Source organism: Chanodichthys erythropterus, chromosome 10 (assembly GCF_024489055.1).
Source record: "Chanodichthys erythropterus isolate Z2021 chromosome 10, ASM2448905v1, whole genome shotgun sequence".
NCBI lineage: Eukaryota > Metazoa > Chordata > Actinopteri > Cypriniformes > Xenocyprididae > Chanodichthys > Chanodichthys erythropterus.
Genome location: NC_090230.1, coordinates 482,320 through 505,968, shown reverse-complemented (window position 1 = coordinate 505,968; position 23,649 = coordinate 482,320). Strand labels below are relative to the sequence as shown.

Here is a 23,649-nt window from a genome sequence, read left to right as displayed (position 1 = left end):
CTCCTATGCAGTAGATGTAGTGAACTCAGTGCAGCGCTTCCATGTTCTATGTCAGAACGCCGGCTCCTGCATGCATTGTGGTGCTCACATGAACAGTGTCGACCAATACTGAGCCAGCCAATAAAGAACCAAAATTCATCATTTACACACCCTTATGCAATCCCTGATGTATGTAAATTCAGTTGACTCTTCAAAAACCACACAAAACAAGCATGATGGGTAATCCATACAACCCCTGTTGATTAGGAGCGTATGAAAAATAGTAATATTTTAAACTTTTTAATCAATAAACCATTGTTTTCGGCCAACTGTCATACTTGTATTTGCTTGACATAAACATCAACATGTTTTGAAGTGTGATGTAAGCATGTTGTGAAACTTCTGACAGTCTTCTGTGTTAGGCTTACTGCGATAGTCAGTGTTGACTGTTACTAACGGTTACGTCACTTGCCCACCGTGGCACTGCCCCCACCGTTGTTTTGATTTTTTTATTTTTTTTTATAGTAATAAAAATTTAGTTCAGTTAAAAAACAGACACTACCATTAAAAACTGAACGTGTCTGCTCAATGCAGCGTGAACTGAGCGAGAGGCGCAGCACAGACCAGCAGCAGGAGTCACATTTCATTTTTTAAGAGATTGAGGAGCTGACTGACAAGATGATGGCGGAAGATTGGATTTTTTGCAATATTTTGGATTTAAACCCATTGCTAATAGGGACCTGCTAACAATAGCCTGCAAAGTGTTTTTCTATTTCAAGAAATACTGCCCACCCCACACTTGTTGAAGAACAGCTTATTACAGAAAAAACTATTGTAGGGGGTTGTCAATATATGAAAATCATTTCAGGACATCTATTTATTCTATATTGTCTATATCGGTTTATAGTTTATTTTGACTTCTCTATACTTTTATTTATAGGACAAAGGGGGAAAGTGAGCTGATAAGAGCTAGAGATGTTTAGATGCTTTTGGAAGCAAAATTTCTTTGTTTTAAGAGTTTAAATTGTACATAGCATTTGTAAAAAAGTGCCTTTGACTCATTGACTTTCAATGAGTTAAAATTCTTAGAACACCGACCCAACCACTTTTCACCCAACTACTTTTCAGCCAAATGCAAGAAAATCTAACACCACCATATTGTTGTTTTCATATGAGATGTTTTCGTATGAACAGTGGTGAGTTAAAGTGTAACTTTGCTGATTTTCATTTGCACTGTACTTTGTCTTCTCTTTAAATAGCATTATGGTAAAAACACTATAGAAACAACTTTCTCACCTGTACATTTTGGTTTGGGAAGTATGGACACAACAGCAGTTTCTTTTAGTTTATTCCCCACCGTTTGGCCTAAAACACAGTGTTCGTTGTCATCCAGTTTGAAATGTACTTTATTTTAGGGTCTTTTAACTAGTTGCTTATTAGCATGCATATTACTAGAACATTAGCTATTTATTAATTCCTTTTTAAAGCTGCTGTCCATAAGATTTGCCTCTTAGTCGCCATCTCTGTTTGAAATCTGCAATTACAGTTATATGCGGAATTGCGGACGATCGCTTAGCTCATATCGCAATTGTTAATTATTATTGTTGTACTTTGTTCTCAAATTGTTAATGTTAACAACATCAGCATTGCGTGACAATGTATTTAGTGTGTATTGGCGTTACCTGTAGATTTCAGTTTCTGTAGCCACTCCGCAGTCCGAAGTCTTTTGCTTTTGACCACTGCTGAATCTCCAGTTGTCACTGATGATTGCCATTTGGACCTTTCTGGATTACAATCCGCCATCAAAATTATGTTTAATTATTTCAGCTGCTGTGAGAAAATGCTATAAATGATCCGCTATCAGCAGCATCCTATATGCAGGGACTCCTTTCTTTTTGTTTTCAGATGAGACGTAATGACGCAAAGACGAACTGCTGCATTCTCGAATTTCCCGCGGAAATCCACCAGTAAAATTTTATTATAAAACATTATTACAAGCTTACTGTTGTGAATCGGGCTAAAGTAAGGAGACAGTTTTGAACACTGGCTGGTTAAAAGATGGTTATGTACTTGCTAAAAAATTGATTTTGGATAATTTTTTATCCAAAAAAAGGTAGGGACTGCAACTTTAAGCACATATTAATGGGTTATATTCTGCATGACCTTATTCTACATTCTTAATCCTACCCAATATCTAAACCTAACAGCTACCTTACTAACTATTAATAAGCAGTAAATTAGGAGTTTATTGAGGGAAAAGTCATAATAGTTTATATGTGTTCCCTATACTAAAGTGTTACCAAAATGTTGACTTCAAACACAGAGGTTTTTTCAGATTGTCTGTCATTCTCTCCTTATTTACAATTCTTTGCAGCCTTTGTCCACTGCCTACAACATTCTGGATCCTTCACTGGAAACTGAAAGTAACTCCCTACTGCAATACGACACCATTATGATTAAAAGTTTGCTGAGTAGTATTTCCTATTAAAACAGAGTGGTATTTGACTCTGGTAAGCTTATCCATAGCAGACTGGTGGAAGTGGCTTTGGACAGCAACAAAAGGGAAGCCTTTTTTTTTTCTAGTCAAGTAGCACCAATTTCATTTTTTTGCTCTCTCCTTTCTACTGCATAAGCAGCCTGGTTTTATTGAAAACCCATTTTTCCAGTGGTGAAGTCTCTTTGATGTCATATTGAGAGTCTCTAACAGGTGCATGCAAAATGTCCCCCACTTCCAAAATGATACAGCAATGACACTGCAGTGCTTCCCACAGGTTTGAAATATACTTGAGGTGGTAGCGGGGTGGAGGAAAATCTTCCTATTATCCCGCACAAAAATGGATTACTACATGTGACAGACAACAAATAATGTGTGATTTTAACAATATTCTTATTTATTGAAATTCTTTTTAATAACATAGGCTATATTACATTTAATTACATAGTAATATTATGCATTATTATGCGTTGTAAATTATGCAAAATTGCAGCATTTACTTTGTCATATAGTGTCTCTATAACCATTAATATTACTGGGTGGCCTACCCAAGTAAAATCTATGTGTGGGAAGCACTGCATTGGGAATACAAACTCAAATATGTCCAGCAGGGTTTTATCGCAAATGCCCGGAATGCATTTTGGGCACTGCTGGATCAATACTTAATTTGAGGATCTTTTAACTTGACTGTTCAGTAGAGAATGATGCAGTTAATGGCAGCTCAGCCTTCCTGAGACATCAAACTCATTCCATCACGACTTCAGAGACATTTTCAATTTTGAGGACATGTGAAACATTCATGTGTCTGTTTTTATAATAGTTGATGAGAGCTAAACGTGTGTGCTTTGGCATGTTGGGTAATATGAGGATTAGATTGGACGTATTGTCAGAGATGGATGGTGCTCTGAGTTTGTCTGAGTGGATGGGACTCAGGCTAATGTAATAAAGGCTCTAAAATCAACAGATGCCAGCTGTGTTTGTAGGGCTACACGGCATTCTGGGAAACACTCTCAAGGTGCAGTAATGGAAGGTTATAAACCTCTGTTTTATCCAAACAATTTAAGCAGTTCTCTGTTTTATTAGAAGGTTACTTCACCCAAAAATTTAAATTCTGCGTCATTTACTCGCCCTCATGTTGTTCCAAACCCATAAGACTTTCGTCCATATTCGAAGCAAGAGTAAAGATATTTTTAATGAAACCTGAGTGATTTTTGTCCCTCCACTCAAAGTCCAATCTCTTGAAACATTGATACTTTAAAAAGATAAAAAAAATGTCTTAAAATAATTTATATGAACCGAGCAGTTTAATCCAAGACACGATTACTTTATATGATGAACAGATTTTTTACTTGGATGTTTATTCACATAAACATTAATAAACACTAATACATAGAGCATATGAAATATGGTAAAGTCTGATATATTGGTCAATTTTTTAACATCTTTTTTTATTTTGGCTTTCCTGTAGCTCAGTGGTTAGAGCATGGCACTAGCAATGCCAAGCTCATGGGTTCGATCCCAGGGATTGCACATACTCAGATTGAAATGTGTAATATAATTCAATGTAAGTCACTTTAGATAAAAGCGTCTGCCAAATGCATACATGTAAATGTAAATGTATTTTGATATGTTGTGCACCCCTGCTATAGTAGGATTACAGAATCAAGAAGTTGCCTTCTAAAGTGTGAATTGTTTATTTTACAGAATTTTTCAAAAGTTCAAACTATTTTTTTTCATGTAATTTATTTTTAAATGACTTGTTTCTAATTTAGTAAATATTATGTAAAATAAATATTAATTTAATTTCAGCAATGTGTTTTTACTATCTTTTAAAGGATTAGTTCACTTCAGAATTAAAATTTCCTGATAATTTACTCACCCCCATGTCATCCAAGATGTTCATGTCTTTCTTTCTTCACTCGAAAATAAAATAAGGTTTTTGGGGAAAACATTCCAGGATTTTTTCCATATAGTGTACTTAAACGGTTACCACCGGTTTGAAGGTCCAAACTGCCGTTTCAATGCAGCTTCAAAGGGCTCTACATGATCCCAGCCGATGAATAAGTGTCTTGTCTAGCAAAACAATGGGTCATTTGTAAAAAAAAAAAAAAAAAAAAAAAAAAAAAGTATATATTTTTAACCACAGATGCTTGTCTTGCACTAGCTCTATGCATCCACAACTTCATACACTATGTAGTCACGTTGGAAAGGTCACACGTGACGTAGGTGGAAAGTTTGACTTAGTCTTTGCACATTTGCTTTGTAAACACTGGGTCAGTACTTCTGCCTAAATCACGTGTGACCTTTTCAACATGACTACGTAATGCATGAAGTCATGGACGCACATCACAGAGCTATTGCAAGACAGGCATTTGTGTTTAAAAAGTATATAAATTTGTATTTATTTTTAGAAAATGACTGATCGTTTCGGTAGATAAGACCCTTATTCTTCGGCTGGGATCATGTAGAGCCCTTTGAGGCTACATTGTAACTGCAGTTGACCCTTCGCTGGGAGTTTGCCTGACAGGTGATTTAACCAATCATAACGCAGAATCCGCTGTTTTGTCAGACAAAGCAGTCAGGGGAGTTACTAGTTTAACATTTGTGGACTTAAACTTAGTGTGTACTGATGAATTTCAGTTGTTAAAACAATATTCTTTCTGATGTTCATTCATGTTGTTTTGATGCTATAAATTAACATGTTGGAAGAGATGATTGGTTCATGAGCAGCTTGAACTGAGGCGCTACAGTGATCTGTCACAAAAAATTACAACATTTGAAATTGGAGACTTTGTTTCATATCAAAAGTAACCTGCTATCAAAAGTCTTGTCTGTCGACGCGTTGTCAGTGTCCTCTTTGCTCCTCTGTGTATTTTTCGCTGTTTGAGAACAGGATTTGTTGTGTGAGAGCACCATGGCTTGTCAGACGTAGCAACAGTAACTAAAGGGGGCGGGTCTTTGTGAACGGTCAGTTTGGACCTTCAAACCATTGGTAACCGTTGAAGTCCGTTATATAGATAAACATCCTGGAATGTTTTCCTCAAATAACTTAATTTCTTTTTGACTGAAGAAAGATGAACATCTTGGATGACATGGGGGTGAGTAAATTATCAGGAAATTTTAATTCTGAAGTGAACTAATCCTTTAAATTAAATAGTGTGATTATCATATATTAGCCATCAAAAAAAATCAATAATCTTCCAAAGGAACCAATGAGGTTTGTTCTCAGGCATCAAGCAAGTTCCATTTACCATATTTGATTCTGACAGTATATTTCGCACAGTCTATATTTTGTTGAACCTAAATGTTATTTTCCTTTTTCTCTCCTAGAAGGCAGCATCAAGGATTCTTCCCAGCTTTCTTGAGGCCGGGATCTGTTGGCAGGTGGGTCAGCGGGCTGGCTCCTCCCCCTCCCGGCGGCAGCGTGCGCTCTCAGCCGCCCCCTTGCACCCCCCGCTCGCCAGGCCTACGCGCCCGAGCCCATGCCCCCAGCTCCACGCGGCCCTCCAACGCCATGTGTGTCCCGCACACTATGGAGGTGGGCAAGCACAGTGCCAGCCAGGGGCAGGGCAGCCGCGGCGGGGTTCCCCTGGAGCCGTTTGTTCACCAGGTGGGCGGCCACACCAGCATGATGCGTTATGATGACCACACCGTCTGCAAACCACTTATCACCCGTGAGCAGAGGTTTTATGAGTCCCTGCCACCAGAGATGAAGGAATTCACCCCTGAATACAAAGGTAAGATAGAAGATTTGTATGCAATGCACTTTTCTCAGATTTAGTGTTTTATTGTTGGTTTTTAGTGAGCTGACTTTCGACAACACTAGTCTCCTCATATCCGTAAATAGATAAAAGTTGCTCCGGGTACTTTAATGCATGTCTGGTGTGGGAGTGACATAGGATAGTTGTCACAATGGTTGACAGTGCAACAGTATTCATGTGTGGTTTCGGTAACTTACAGCGACGGAGATATGAGCTGTGTGTCATCTGAAGGTTTTAGATCCAGTCATTGTTCTCCACCAAAGCTGCTTTTGTCAATTTTGTGTTCTATGTGCAACTCAAATGCTCCACTCTCCATCCAGATATAAAAGCTGCCATCGGTTAATGAAGATTTAAAAGATGAACTCGCAGCTTGATTGGACTCTTGACATGTCAAAAATGATAAGACTTTTCGGTTTTATGGAAGTTGCCATCTTATCATCATATTACTTTGGTCACTGTTGCTATGGTTACTGGTAAGAGAGTATGGACTTGACTCCCGTTGCATGTTCATACAGACAGTATTCAAGACACTAGACACAAGACATATTGTTGTTGCTATGTGAACGGGACATTTCAAGATTCACACCTGCAAGTAAATGTAAATTTACATTTACTTGCAGGTGTAAATGTAAATCCTCCCATCCATCCCCATTTGAGCTCAATCCACTTTTACAGCTCATAATTGTGCTCATAAACTAGTCTAACTCAAACTTTCTGGGAAAATGTTTTTAAATAAAAACTGAAACAGTTCTTGGAAGCTTTAGTGATGGTGACATTGAAGTCGAGTGACTGTGGTATAGTTTGTTTATAGCCTACCTTTAGCTTTTTACTTCTGGCGACTGCATTTAGGCTTCAAAATCCTAAAACATGTAAGTATCATAAACCTTTGTTGATCACAGAGCTTGTTTTTTGCGATAATCCAAAAGCCTATGAAAAAATCCTATTGGGTTTTTGTCGAAGGAACCAATGTGAGGCTGGTTGCGCCTAAAACCTGGAAAATGCTGCCTTTTGGAGGACACATTTCAAGGTACGAAGGCATCAAGGCATGTCCGAATTCAGTGTTAGCTTCACTTCCTGTTTCTTGAGATACCTTCATCTGATTGATTTTTGAAGGCAGCATAGATGTATCTTTTGCTGCCTTTGATAATCCTGTGTTTTGATAATCCATAATCCTGTGCTTTCCATTCTGCGACAATTGAGCTAGAAAAATAAAGATGGCGCCCAAAAGTTGCATTTGCTGGTCAGTTTGTGTGTAAATGTTCATGTTTCGCCAACATTTTCCACTTTTGATGTAATTTGTTTGTGGGCCGCCTGCGCGTGTCTGAAAACACAGAAAACAAAGATAATTCAGAAAACAACACGAGTGCTGAATTGAGTTCTCTTTCACATCTTCTTGCACTTGAATGTTTTAAAATCACTTGAATGTGTAAATTGGCAAGACAAAACACATGCAAATGATAAACTTTCAGTCTATGTTGGTTAAACTTTGCAATTAATCCGTGAATCACATGCGTACCGAACAGTGGGGCCTGGTACATATGGATCACGGATCAACTACGATCTGTTCCACCCCTAGTAGAAACATAATTATATCATTAAAACATGGTTAAATAAAATGTGTGATTTAAAGGGCAACTATTATGCCCCTTTTTACAAGATGTAATATTGGTCTTGGGTGTCCCCAGAATATGTCTGTAAAGGTTCAGCTCAAAATACCCCATGGAAAATGTCATTTTTGGGGCGTGTCTAAAAAAGAGCTGTTTTGGTGTTTATCACTTTAAATCAGGGGTCTCAAACTCAAATTGGCGGGGGGCCGTTTCTGTGATTGACACCTCATAGGAGGGCCATATTAACATTCAAGCGCAAGAAAGTGCAACATTTCAGAAAATTTACTTTCCTTTGCATTATTTCTCATTTACTTCAAATTTCATTAGGCCTACTAAAATATTTTTATACCTATACTATAAATATTTTATTTACCATACAAAATGTAAACAGCAGTGTCTCTCATTGTAACAGAGTGTAATCTAATTATATAATACTATTACTAATATAATACTACTAATATAATGATACTATTAATTGCAGTAGTCTGGTGCAACTTCTCACATCCAACAAGGTGCATGGAATAAAAAAAAATTAGTAATTTAGGAACAAAACCAGCAACACTTGTGGCGTGGAGGGGTCAGAAACAAAAAAATGGAGCTACATCAACTTTATTTTGCCAAAAAATAAAAATCTCTCATTGTTACATACATTATTAGTTTTTAACATTTAGTGGAAGTATTTTCCCTTACTTTGTTAGCTTAAATAACAAAATCTTGCACTGAACAACACTGTACTGAACAAATACAATCCCTGAATACATTTGTACACTCTTCTGTTTCTTGGCAGACACCTGGCAGCGCATTTGTCCAAGATGCCGTTTGAGCATCGGTAACGTTTAATGGTTGCATCGGACGCGTTTCGGTGGTTTAAATCGACGCTCGTGACTTAAAGTCGAGTGCTTTTACTGTAATTTAGAGCTTGGCAAACTACGTCACTGCGCGTTGCATTCTGGGTAGTCGCCGCCATGTTTTATGTCATGCTCAGGAGCGTACATTGACAATAAATACAAATCACCAGATGAAAAAACGACTTTATTTACGTTCATTTTTTAAAGAGCTGCTTGTACTTACTGAAAATAAATGGACTAGTATTTGAATCTCTTGTGTTCATTCGATCGCTCAGTCGTGTGGCCAGGACACGATATATACACACATAGAAATCATACTGACGCCTTCTATCGGACCACACACAGGACAAAAGAGATATCTCTATTTCAGCTTTTAATAACTAAGTGGCACCGATATATCTGCCAGATAAAATAATAAACACAATATAGATTGATCTCAGCCAGCATATCATCATATCGCCCTGATTTCTTCATGTTAAAGCATTAAGGGATAACCAAAGAGCACGACCATCTGTAATGCAGCTCTGAAATTAATTATATTGTGGAATCGCTACACCAAGTAATTTTTACTGGACCTAAATGGAATAAATACATGATTTCTTACCGAGACAAGCTGAACAATGAATTAGAGGTGTTGCTTTATCAACACGGAGAGTGATCGCAACTAGGCCTATATCACAAATGACATTTCTAAACGCGTTTTCGTACATTATTCATGGCGTTAGCAGACATATTCAAACGGATCAGAAGTTATTAATCTGTAATAAATACAAATGACAAAGCCAAATTTTGGTCAAAATTATTTTGAGTTTCACTTTCACCATTGTGTTTTTAAGCCGGAAGGCAGAAAATGAGGGACATTATAACATGATTAACGTGGCTTAATTTACTAATGCTAATGCTTTATTAGTTTGGTGTTTACTAAGCAGACGAGCCCAGAATATGAACGCACATTTAACACAGGCATTTTCCTCCCATAAAGAAAACAGTTAATGGACAGTGACTTAACGTGTAATAAGACGGGTTCTGTTCATATTCTAGGCTCACATCTGCTTTGCTGTAACTGTTACTTACAGTTTCTATGGGAGGAAAACGTTTAACGTTAAATTAAACGCGTTGCGTTAAAAATTCTGGGCTATTAGTATGATGTTTACTTACATTACGCCAGCATTACGCCACGTTAAGCTTTTTAGAATGTCCCGAAAATGGGACAAAATGGCGCTCCATTTCACATTCGTTTTCCACGCTGGTCAGTATATGCATATAGTTAATACCACAGCCAGCGTTCACCATTCTAATATGTTTTTAACTGTATAATATAAATTTTAACATCTTCCTCCACTATTTCCCAGTCTCTACTGTACTGTCCGTGACCTAATGTCCCAGAATGCAATGCGCTGCTGACGTCACGTTCCCAGACTCTATCCACCTGTTTCCGCGGGGCGCTACTGTAAAAGAGAACGTGGGTACAACTTCCGGTGAGGCGGCGGAAGAAGCATACCAATGGTATTTTGTGTTCTAATTAGCGAAGAGGCTAAGTGTTTTTTGGATCATTGTTTACTTTGTAAAGTTTCAAATCTTTATGAGAGATGTCCTTACGGTGCTCAGGGACAACATCTCAGTTTACTACATTAATATCACAATACAATAAACAGTTTTCGTGCCCTTAATTGCTCTTTACTTTACTGACCTTCCACAAAAGTGCTGCTGCATGACTAGAGCATCCTGACCCTGCAATACATGAACAATCCGCTGTCTGTACTTCACCCGTCACTGATGCTAGCACCAAAGCCTTATGATGTTATTGACTCCTAACGTGTCGTGCGTGCCAGAGCCAGTCGCGTTTCCACTGTATGCGATGCTAAAGGCTACTTATGTTAACCACTGCGATAATACACTTATGGAAAATATCAGAGACTGCTTGAGGAATGAAGACAGTTCTTATGTGATTATAATCGTGTATTTATTTGGTTTAATGTTTTATCTGTCTCTTCCCTGTGCCTGTTGATTCCTGACAAATGCATCACAGATTCACACTCCGGTTAACTCGTATAAGTCTTCTCATGAGCTCCCTCTGTTGCTCTGGCTGAAAGGATCAGGATAGATAGACGGAGAGATCGCGCAAACATCCTCGGATATCAATCATCGCATAATTTAGAGGAAAATCAATAGAAAGTCTCAGAAAAGTGACGTAAACATAGGGTATGTTATCAATATATTTCTAAATGTGTAAGCCTTTAGATTTAAAAGCCTTAATGGAATTGTTTTTTGCATTCTTGTGATCGCAAATAAATGGAAGCAGGCCTAACTGAATAGGTCTGTGTTTTCTTTTTATGTCAATATAAATATCAGTTAGATTTAGCATGATTGACGTGCACTCCTGACATAAATTAATACATTACTATTACTGTAACATTTTTTTATTGTAAAACATTGTTCAAATATTGATGCCGGAATCTTAAATCTTTAAGTAAAAAACAAACGTTCGCAAGTTTGGATCTTTAAATCTTGAATGACTGTCAACTGTTGAATGAATGAGTGTCACGTCCAGCTTGTTTACTTCGAACTGGAATACGCTGCCACGTTTGACGCAAGGCCTCATGGGGCGTAGGAAACTTGTGGATAGAAGCGACGCGGTTGAGAGCGCGGCTCATGGTTGCATAGCAACGACAGACGCCACTGGAGCAAAAGCGCTTTGGAAAGAAGGAGAATGCGGCGCGCCCGCTTATGTGACGCGATATGTGATTGCCCCCAGCCCCGTTCACATCGCCAGCGACAAAGCGACAGGATCCCATTCATTTCAATGGAGCGCTGGCGACAAGAGCGACAGTGACCGTTGGCGACGGAATGTAGGCGTGGCAAGCGACGAGAGACAAGCGACAAAAGTTCAGATATTTCAACTTTATGCAAATCAGGAGCGAATTTCGCGAGTGACAGCCAATAGGAATGAAGCTCTCTGGAACTCACGTCACCGTCTCGAGTGCAGGCAAGTAGGGCTGTTCGATTCCGGATTTTTTGGAATCGATTCCGATTCCTGTTTCTGGAATCGAAAGAATCGATTCCAAGAATCGATTCCTCACTGTTATTTTCATTTTTTTTTTTTTTTGAAATGCCAACACCGTGTCTAACATTGTCGCGTCTTACCGTGCCACACAGCAAGTAACTCTCTACACCGGGCGTGCAAAGCGACCATTGCAAATCCATTTGTCCTTCCTATTAGACATATTGCGACTGCTGCTTGGTCATAATTAGAACGAGGCATTTACTTCAGGGATTTGTCACGTCGTGCTTCCTGCGTCAGGTGTAGAGAGTGGAGTAGACACAGTAAGACTATGTTCACCACATATAGGTAGATTCTATTTACATACATATACAGGGTGCGATTTGTGAAAAAAAAGAGGGGGGGGGGTGTTTTGAAAAGTTTACTGGTTTTTTTTTATTATTTTTTTTATTTATTAAAAACCACAGTGGAGCTATATATTTTTGGCAGCTGTTACAGAAAAATTAAAAAAAAAATAACTTTGAGATTTGAAGTATTAGATAGCTTAGATATTTGCAACATAGTGTCATTGTAGTGTTGCAAATAGCTATCTAATAAATATAATTCTTAATGACTTTCTGATAGAAATGCAATATCAATTGGTATTATTAATAAAATAACGATATACAAACCTTTACATTCAATCGCGTTTGGTCCCATTTATTTTTGATCACACATACATAAACTTTTAGTCCAAAAGTGCGCACATTTGGAGAAATGCACATTTACCTCATATTTCATTAATAGCTGGCCAGGGTTTCATAATTACAGAGGACAGAAAATGTATGCCAGGGGGGTATGGGGTATGCTCCCCCGAGAATTTCCCTGGTGTAGGCCTACATATATGAATGTTTAAGATGTTTTAAGGCCAACAAATTGGATAACAAAACCATGTCAACAAATACATGCATGCACAGTTTTGAGGAAGCTTTAATCGCATGTTTGGTAATTTCATGACTTAACTTACAACAGAACAACGACGGTCATTGCTCGTATTTTCGTTTGCGCTTTATTTAAGCTATAATAAAGTTATGCAGCGTGCGCCGGGGCATTTGCACATAATTCTTTAGTGCGCGCCACCCACGAGCACAGTGTAACGGCTGATTGGACAGTCGTGTTAATTTTTATGAGTTTTACCGAAATAGCCTGACAACATCTCATCTTAACGGCTCTGATCTGACCGCAGTTCACTGTTTTTCAACTGAAGCTCCCTCGTCGTCACCTTTTCCGCGCTCGTTTGACTTGCGCCTGGCGCTGAGGCGAAGCCGGATATTTTATTTATTCCCACCGGGATAAAAATAATTCAGCAGAGGCAGGGATACATAGACCAGAAGGGGGAAAATCCTAGGGCTTTACACATATAAACTTTTTTAGGGCCTTACACATTCTTCGCGCGATTGATTGTTGTTGTCGATTGATTTATTCTTTTTGTCCTAAACTACAACAAGCAAGATCAAACCCGGCTCAGTAACCCATTCTAAAGATTCGGTTGGGTCAGTCATTGCGCGTGATTGCCTACACAATGTTGAAATAATCATCCTACCATACTCTGTGTCACGACTGGATACATTTATTTAGTCTGAACTTTATTTCTTTACAGGTGACGTGATTGTGTTGACAAATTAAATTGGCTACGTGGCTGCGGTTTGTATTAAAAAAGAGGAGTCGATTCCTCTTAATGGAATCGGTTCCGACCTTTGGAATCGACTCTCGATTCCCAACGCCTCGGAATCGAGGAATCGATTCTTTTTGGAATCGATTCCCAGCCCTACAGGCAAGACAGACAGGGATAGTTCCGGAGCGATTTCACTGTTTTATAAGATTTGACTGTACATACGTGGATATAAATGATGCGTGGAAAAGAAACGGTCGGCAGTCTTGTGAGTTTGATTCATACATTTTGTGTTGTTATTATATGATGCTGTGAGCAATTTAGCACTGCTGCAGTTCATATTACAGTTTCCCCTGCATTGTGTTTATTATTAGGGACAAGAAAATTGATTATTTGTCAAATTCGAATGACATTGTAGTATTTTTGACTGTATGAGTGAGTTTAATTTGTTGATAGACCGATCGTTAATCTAGTTAATTATTTAATGCACCGAGCTCTGCAGTCACAACACTCTACAACAGCAGAACGTTACTTTTAATTATTTTAAACCTAATTCCTTGTCCAATTAGAATGATTTCTTAGTTTTATATATCATTTGTGACTGCATTTTCTATAGATATGATCAGATGTGCAGTCTACCAATGACATTAGAGCGACAGCCCTAGGAACGCCCACAAACGACTTCACAGTAGGTGACTAGCGACATGCAGCGAAAAAGTCACTGGCGGTGTGAACGGGGCTTTAGAACGGCGACTTTTTCTTTGCATATCAGACAGGTAGTAACTAGAGAATAATAATAATAATAATAATAATAATTTAGCGGGCCGGATTATGTTTTATTTTTGAGATCAGTTGCGGGCCGGGTAGAGGGGGTGGGCGGGCCGTAAATGGCCCGCGGGCCGGGAGTTTGAGACCACTGCTTTAAATGAAATTGAGCTGCATTGAGTTGCAGTTGAGTTGGTATAGATCCATCCTTGAGTAACAACTTTTTAGCAAAAACCTGCATTGTATAGCCCCATAAACAAATTTAGGTATATTTTGGGGCACATTATCTAAACTAATCCACTGCGTCCTCAGTGGCTCAGATGTTGGGAGAAAATTAAGACTCTTATGTTCATTCTTACATCCAAAAACAGAACACCGGGATTGCTTATGACACATTGTCGCTACAGCTGCTTGAGCGCATAAAAATGGCAGACTGAGTATAACTTGCTGAGGGCGGAAACTTTGGTAATGCAGGTCTGTCAGTCAGCGGCTATGGGCAGGGCCTTAGCAGTGTGATGCCACACTGCTCAGAGAATCAAAACGGCATGTCTAATGAGACTGCTTTGGTTTAATAGTGATTAAAAAAAAAGGGGTAGTGGTGGATTTTTATCATTGTAGGTTGGTTGTGTTCACACACTGCCAACACACATTTATGTCCAAACACTATGTAAAAGTTGATTTTGCATAATAGGTTGCCCTTTAAATGATTATACACGATTTGGGACGCACCATGTAGTAAGAGAGCTTTTGAGTGCTGGAGAGGCCTCAGCAGGAAGGCCTGAAAAGGACGCCAAGGTTGTGTTGTTTCTGCTCCAGACGTGAGTAACATTGGTTTTGCTACGTTTCACAGAACCAAGATATGCTGCTGCTGTAACGTTTTAACTGTCATTGTTTGTCTGGTGCTGATGTGCTGCTAACAACTAACCTCTTGCTTGTGTATATACTCTTGTGTACTCTGTTCATTTTTTGTTTTTCCTTGTTCGTTTGTCGTCTTCGCTTTATTTTTCACGAAGCATTGTTTTGCTTCGCTTCACCTATGATAAAGTGACATCCACTATTGCATTGCGTGTTTGTGCATTTTGGGGGAGGAACAGTAAAGGGACTGCATCTTTAAACAGTCAGTTTATCTCATTTCCTGTTTTGTCATCCTTAAGTTCCTGTTGTCTGTATCATGTACAGCTCTGTGACACCTAACCTCCGTTCTTACTTATTTAGCATAATGCCTGTTTGCTTGCCAGATGGTGAGGTCTGTCTGGTGCACAGAACATTGTCTGAGACAGGATGTTGGCTGTCATGAGAGACAAGAACAGGTCCATTTTGTTATTATCATAAAATTGTAGTTACTGAGATATAGCAACCACAGAAAACGGAGCCCTCAGGAGCAGGTGCAGTGAGGTGGGATGATATGACATCCAGTGTCATGTCAGAGGAAAGCCAGAGTCCAGAGATTGATGAAAACAACCTGGCTAGAATTCTGTTCCAGTCTTTCTTCTCTTGAGATGTTCAGCTTTAGTGGTCCTGTCTGATCACTGCATCCACTTTGACAGCAGTTTATGCATCACCCTTTCAATAAGCAGGTCAACGCCCAATCGCCATCCGCAGAAAACATTCTGCAGATTTCCAGATCACAGGAATTATCAAATTTGGGTAACTGTAATTGTGTAATGGACAATGAAGTGAACAAAGACACAAGGCAAACTAATCAACTAAATGAATAACAAGTGTAGATGATTGTCAAATGAAAGAGAAACCATGGAAACAAACTGAAACACAGGAAAATGAACTAAAACACGTGATAAACCCACCTAAAACAGAAACTGGCACAGATTTCCACAACACGCACATTGTAACCTGTTGTTATTATTTAACTCAAGCCTTTTGGACCCTGAGACCCAGAGTTTATTCGCCATACATACTTGTCAAATGAAAGAGAAACCATGGAAACAAACTGAAACACAGTAAAATGAACTAAAACACGTGATAAACCCACCTAAAACAGAAACTGGCACAGATTTCCACAACACGCACATTGTAACCTGTTGTTATTATTTAACTCAAACCTTTTGGACCCTGAGACCCAGAGTTTATTCGCCATACTTCACATAACTGTGTCTTTCTTAACTGCTGGTAAGAAAACTGGTTTCTCCACATTATATTAATTTTAAGACAAACATTGGGTTTTTTTTTGTTTTGTTTTGTTTTTTTCTCAGATTACATAGAAGTTATTACACTTAAAGTAGCAACCTCTAAGCACACCTTGGCAATAGAATCACCATTGGCTAGTTTACTCTCCAGACTGATAAACTATTTTATATACAGTTGTGGTCAGAATTATTGGCACCCTTGGTAAATATGATCAAAGATAACTATAAAAAATAAATCTGCATTGTTTATCCTTTTGATCTTTAATTCATAAAATTAGCAAAAATCAAACCTTTCATTGAAGTAAAAGAATTGAAAGTGGGGGAAAAAGCACATTATGAAATAAATGTTTTCTCCAAAACATGTTGGCCACAATTATTGGCACGCATAGAATTTTTTAATGAGTAAAATATCTCTGAAGTATATTCCCATTCATATTTAAATTTTTTTAGCACACCAGGGTGATCATGAAAATGATATTGTCCAGCCATGACTTCCTGTTCCACAGGAGTATAAACATCAGGAAACACAAAGGCCAGATTTCCTTGATCATTCATCACAATGAGTAAGACCAAAGAATAAAGCTCTGATGTGCAGCAAAAATTGTTGAGCTTCACAAAATACAAAGTGGCTGTAAGAAAATAGCTAAAGCATTGAAAATCCCCATTTCCACTCAGGGCAATAATCCATTGCGTGATTCAGTTCCAATCAACTAAAGGGTTTCAAGAAAAATCCTCTGGTCTCATCCAGAAACATGGATAAAAAGTACCCCATGCCCATGGTTAAATATATTGCTGGATCTTTAATGTTGTGGGCCTATTTTTCTGCTGGAGGTCCTGGATATCTTGTTCAGATACACAGTATCATTGATTCTATCAGATAAAAAATCAAAACCTGACCGCTTCTGCTAGAAATCCAATAATGGGCCGTGGTTGGATCTTCCATCAGGACAGTGATCCAAAACAAACATCAAAACCAACACAAAAATGTGTCACTGAGCACAAAATGAAGCTTCTGCCATGGCCATCCCAGTCCCCTGACCTGAACCCTAAAGAAAATGAGTGGAGTGAACTGAAGAGAAGCACCACCAACATGGAGCTGGGAATCTGAAGGATCTGTAGAGATTCTGCATGAAGGAATGGTCTCTGATCTCTTTTCAGGTATTCTCCAAACTCAGCAGGCACTATAGGTGAAGATTCAGAGCTGTTATCTTGGCAAAAGGAGGTTGCAAAAAGTATTGAATATAAGGGTGCCAATAATTGGCAAACGGGTTTTGTAGAAAAACATTTATTTCATAATGCGATTGAAAAATTAAAAGTCAGTCATCATTTACTCAATCTCATGGTCCAAAAGTTTAATAAATTCACTGTTGAATCAAATAAAATATTTCTTTATGAATCCACTTTTTGTAATGTCTATCTGATGCTTTACACAATAATGACTTATATATTTCAAATAATTTCATATGAACAGCACGACGCATTCGTGTGATGCTGACGCAGGAGCCGGCCAATGATGAGTCGTCGTTCTGACGTAGAACATAGAAGAGAGGATATTGTTGAATAAAGTCATTATTTTTGTTTTGTTTTGCACACAAAAGTATTCTCATCACTTCATAAAATTGAGGTTGAACCACTGCAGTAACGTCGACGAGCGAAACACTCAAGCACTCTGAGTGTTCAGCCAGTCAAAATATATCCAAAATATAGCCTCTAATATAACATATAACACACAAACGGGTGAGTAAAATCTAAGAATTTATTAGCCACTGGCTAATGATATACATTATTTTAGTTGCCTATAGTGAAGATTTAGTCGCATTTGATTGATTTACATTGTTGAGGGTTGGGTAGGTTTGTGTACTTTGTGTCATCATTATGTGAAGTCCATTTCTTTATTGCATTTTGTTTGGTGCTGCAAGTAACAAAGAAATTACTCACCTCCAGTCATGATGACTTGTCAAATGTGTACTTGACTAAATTGAGTGCGGAAAAAAGCAGAAGAAGTGCAGATTCCCTAAAATAATCTTAGGTAAAGCAATGAAAGTACCTCATGTAACACTCCTGCCAGCACATGGAATAAAGTTGTTCAGGCAGCTGCTATTATTTGTCTGCAGTGCAAATGTTTTAGAATCTGTCCTGTGTTCACCATCACCACCCCCCAAAACATCTCACATTCTAGATTCACAGCATACCTTCCATGTGAACCCTGTGAGTTTTGATGGGGCTAAATGCATGCCATACATCTGCAACTTCCACTGACTATTTCAGGCCATGCTAGAGTAACATTGAAGCTTGTTATTTCCCTCATCTAGTCACAGCAGGGGTTATAAATATGCCTGTCCTTATGAATCACATGGCATTGTTTTTAAATGTCAACAGAGTGGGATGAGTGTTATAAATGAGACTGGAGCAGGGTAGTTTTAGGCGTTACAAATTCATATCACCTCTTTAGCTGGCAAACAAATAGAAGATTTTCAGAAGGCTACATGTTTTCTACTCATTTCACTCAAGTTTATACAACTATTTGTCTTCCAAGCAAAAAGAATGGCCCTTGTGCAAATGCTTGTGTGTGTTATTAGTCAGATTGTTTTTGCCTATAATTGTGACCATCAAGGCTGAAATCTTCTGCCTCAACATCTCCACAGGCCTCTTCCATTGTGGTTGGTGGTACAGTAGAAGTGGAATGCCATAGTACCCAGTCTATTTATCCCATCGCATTTAGTTCAGACTGCAAAGTCACAACCCAGGTAAAATATCTTTTGCCATGGCACTGTAGCAGCCTGACATATGTGGGTCAGTGGCCGGTGTCTGACATAGATATCGTATAAACAAAATGTAATTTGTCAGACTGCACTGTAGTACTGTATATATCTATACTTTAAAATATATATAAAATATTTTTTGGCTTATTTAGCGCCCTGTCTCTAGTGTGTGCGTGTCACAGATAAATTGCTTATGCTGAAATGAAACATTTTGAAATCAGCCTGAAAATAGGAGAATTTATTACCTAATTATGCAAAATATCAAAGGCTAGAGTCTGATCAAAGCTGATCTTGGTGGATCTTAAAATCAAGTTACTGAGCAGATACCTGAAGGAAACTCCAGAGCCAACCTTGGCACTTGATCAGCTCGGTGTACAGCATGTCTTTTCAAGGCTGCTGCAAAACAAGCTCAGATATAAGTCTCTAAAGCCTATTAAACAGAGCTCTCCCTGAATTAGCTCATTAGGCATCATCACAGTCTTCATTCATCAGCTCACGTTGCTTGGCTGACATCACTGAGGATGGATCCTGGAAGTAAATATGAGCTTCAAGACAGAGGCATGATGGGATTATTCAGCCCTTTCCACTTGCCCTCCTGTCTCATTGTGTCCTTCCCACACATGTACATCTATCTGAGCTCCTATCTGAGTGCTTCTTTTTGTGGCATTTGGGCAGTTCTGTAAACTCAGTCATGGCTTTCTTTGAATCACTGTCATCAATGTTTATATGTCTTGACTTTCTCTTTACCCAAACCATCAGTTATTCAGCAAAAGCTATTAGTTAAATCTCTTTTTTTTATCCTTCTTACCCTTCCCTCAGAGACATTAACATCCATAAAATATTTGATTTTTAATAAATTGATTGTGTGTGTGTGTGTGTGTGTGTATCGTAATGTATGGCTGTATGTCTTTCAGGAGACTTTTGCTCTCCTGCCAGGCTGTTATTGAAAATAAGAACATGTTCTTAATGACTTGCCTGGTTAAATAAAGGTTAAATAAATAAATCCATAAAATATTAATAAATTATCATCAACAGAGGTGCAAATTTGTGAATGTGTCAAAACACATACCATGGTTTCTTACTGACTGTCAGAGTGACATCACTGCATTTACAACACTTTGTTTAGTTGTGTATGCTGTACAGTTATGTACATTTGGTTGTTACTATATGAATATCTTCGGGACTAAATTTGAAGCTTGTACTTGAATTTATACAGAATGTAATTATATTTAATGACATTATTTAACTGAAGTGTGTACATGACCAATGTAACAATTCAGTTGTAGGTACCTAATGATTTATATCAGCAGTAATTCCATGTTGATTGTTCATAAAATCACATGACTGTATCCTCTTTTGCTTGTTGTGTATTTGTACATTTGCCCTTAATAGATTAGCAAGTGTTTATTGATTGAATTTAGTCCAAAACCTGGTATAATTGGAGTCTTGCATCATAATGTGTCAATTTTGTAAACTAAATCAATGTTAATGTTTATATTATGTTTTTCTTTATTGGATTCTTAGCATACACGAGATCTCAATAGTTGACATGTAAATGTTCTTCTTTTTGTCTAGGTGTGGTGCTGGTGTGTTTTGAGGGTGACTCTGATGGCTACATCAATCTGGTTGCATATCCATATGAAGAGAGCGAGGGGCTGGACCATGAAGAGCTGTCCGAAAGAGATCAACCTCGCCGAAAACACTCTCGCCGTAGCCTCCATCGGTCCAGCAGTGAGCACAAAGAAGACAGGCCGGCTCTTGACAGCGATGGTAACGACAAGTGAGTGAACGTCCATGTATACTGGGAATATGTGTAAAAGAATCCACCACTTATGATAACCACAATGAACACAGCAAAACTTTCAGTGTCAACAGCAGCTTCCCAGAGCCAGGGATGTGATTTTTCCGTATTCATACAGATTTTCCAACCTGAGATGTATGACCCATAAAATTGCACAAATCCATGGGGAAAATTGCCGTGTTTTCAAATACATTTAAAATATATTTATTTTATGCATGGATACGGTAGCTTTCAATAGAAGTTTTCTGTGTGTGGAACATCCTTAGTATTTCCTCCAGGTAATTCGCCAAGTGGAAAAAAAAAAAAAAAAAATGTGTTGGTGAGTATACTGTATAAAACCTGATACTCGCCAACTGGCTGATAACTTTGAATAATTTCTAACAATGCATGGATGCGTGAATTTGATATGGTACATTTGGCAAAGGCTCTGATTTAATATAAATATATAGTCTGAAGCACTACATGTTACAGAGTGAGGACACTGTTACCTTTTACATGCATTTTTAATGTCTTGAAGCATCTCAGTTCACAGTAAATGCTGCTCTACTCATGAATGCATGAAAACACAATGCATACTTTTTAATTCTGTTGTCAGCAAATGAGTAGCTTTTACCTGCACATGTGCTTTTTTGTCCTTGGCTGATAACATGCCTGTATTTTGTTCATTGTCAAGATAATTTGTCCATTATCAAGCATTTCACTTTCAACTAAAGTGCATAACATTTTTAATCCAAATTATGGTTTATTATGGTCCACTCCAGTGTTCATTTCTGTATACTGTACTGTAGTTTTAGTCTTGTGACAAAAATATCCTTTAAATTTAGCTAATATTTCTTTTTAAATTTATTTGAACAATTTTACTCTGATTAAAACTTTTAGTTTAGTTTATTACAGCCAATATTTAAAGGTGCCCTAGAATGCCTTTTCACAAGATTTAATATAAGTCTAAGATGTCCCCTGAATGTGTCTGTGAAGTTTCAGCTCAAAATACCCCATTGGTTTTTTAATTCATTTTTTAACTGCTTATTTTGGGGCATCATTAAATATGCGCCGATTTAGCGTGCTTCCCCTTTAAATGCTCACGCTCCCCGCCCCCAAGCTCGCGTCTCTATAATACATTGCATAAACAGAGTTCACACAGCTAATATAACCCTCAAAATGGATCTTTACAAAGTGTTCGTCATGCAGCATACCCGATTAAGTAAGTATGGTATTTATTTGGATGTTTACATTTGATTATGAATGAGTTTCATAGTAGCCTCTGTATCTAACAGGGCTAAAGCTAACAAGTTGTGTTTATGAATTATACAGACTGCAAGTGTTTAATAATGAAAATAACATCATGACTCTGATCTCCGTGAATACAGTAAGAAACGATGGTAACTTTAACCACATTATCAGTACATTAGCAACATGCTAACGAAACATTTAGAAAGACAATTTACAAATATCACTAAAATATCATGTTATCATGTATCGTCAGTTATTATTGCCTCATCTGCCATTTTTCGCTATTGTCCTTGCTTGCTTACCTGCATAAAGTCTGATGATTCAGCTGTGCACATTAATATTGGCTTGTCTAATGCCTTGAACATGGGCTGGCATATGCAAAAGTTGGGGGCGTACATATTAATGATCCAGACTGTTGCATAACAGACGGTGTTATGTTGAGATTCGCCTGTTCTTCGGAGGTCTTTTAAACAAATGAGATTTACATCAGAAGGAGGAAACATTGGTGTTTGAGACTCACTGTATATCATTTCCATGTACTGAACTCTTGTTATTCAACTATGCCAAGGTAAATTCAGTTTTCAATTCTGTGGCACCTTTTAAACATTTTATAATTTAAATGAAACATTTTAACATTCATTGTGAACTAAGGATGTCATTGTGAGGAAATTGTCATACTGGTATGAACTTGTATCACCTTTCCAATGTGCTCAGTTGTGCCCATTTCAATTTCACTTATTATTTTGAATCATTTAATTTAAAATTTGCACAACTGATCACACTGGAAAGTGATCTCTGTGATTATAACACAGTTCTTCCTATCAAGCTGATCTGTGTGAATCAGTAAACTTGCCAAGCAAACATTTCCATGTAAAATATATTAATTCTAAGAGTTGGCAATCATGAAACATTCTCAGGTGTCACACTTACATTGGATTGTGGGTAATAGTGTGTCTCTGTAGTCTGCAGGAGTTGAAGAGTCCTCTTCTGGATCTCCAGATTCATTCAGATGTGCCCTTCCAGATGCTGGACAGCAACAGCGGCCTGAGCTCAGAGAAGATCAGCCACAATCCCTGGAGTCTGCGCTGCCATAAACAACAACTCAGCCGCATGCGCTCCGAGTCCAAAGACAGGAAGCTCTACAGTATCTTACTCTAGAGTTAGAATGTCAGATTTTTGAGAAAAAAAAAAAAAAAAAAGTATATGTAGTTGATAGAAAAATTTGACAAATTTACTTTTTGACAAGGAGTTGAATTGAGTCAACAGTTTAAAACTGCTCTTTGGATCTTAACATTTACAGTGAGGTATTCTGTAAAGGATACGTTAGCTTTATGTAGTTTTTAATGCTTTACTTATTTATCTATCAGTGTAATTAATGTTCTAATTCTCTATAGCTTGTTTGCCTTCAATCATTCCAAAGGTGTACCTTATACATTATATTTTAAATTGGCATTTTGTAAATGAGGTAAAATGCATCTGCTAGTTTAAACATTTAGGACATGAGCTGCTTGGAAACATTTTTAGACTTTTATTTTCTGCCTGAGTGATGCTCATTTTGACTACTAAGGGTAGCTACTGTTCAGACAGACCAAAGCCGTTGTGTTCA

General features: G+C 38.0%; 1 protein-coding gene across 7 annotated transcripts in view; it reads left to right on the top strand.

The window, feature by feature from the left end:
• Positions 1-23,649, top strand: part of ip6k1 (inositol hexakisphosphate kinase 1) — a 101,506-nt gene that overhangs the window by 64,679 nt on the left and 13,178 nt on the right. For 2 of the 7 annotated variants that reach the window (XM_067395760.1, XM_067395761.1), the window contains 3 exons: positions 5,804-6,210; positions 20,588-20,792; positions 23,006-23,187. In XM_067395760.1, the coding sequence (XP_067251861.1) occupies positions 5,988-6,210; positions 20,588-20,792; positions 23,006-23,187 (610 nt within the window). In that variant the 5' untranslated portion in view covers positions 5,804-5,987. The other 5 variants (XM_067395762.1, XM_067395763.1, XM_067395767.1 and 2 more) reach the window with 5 other exon arrangements.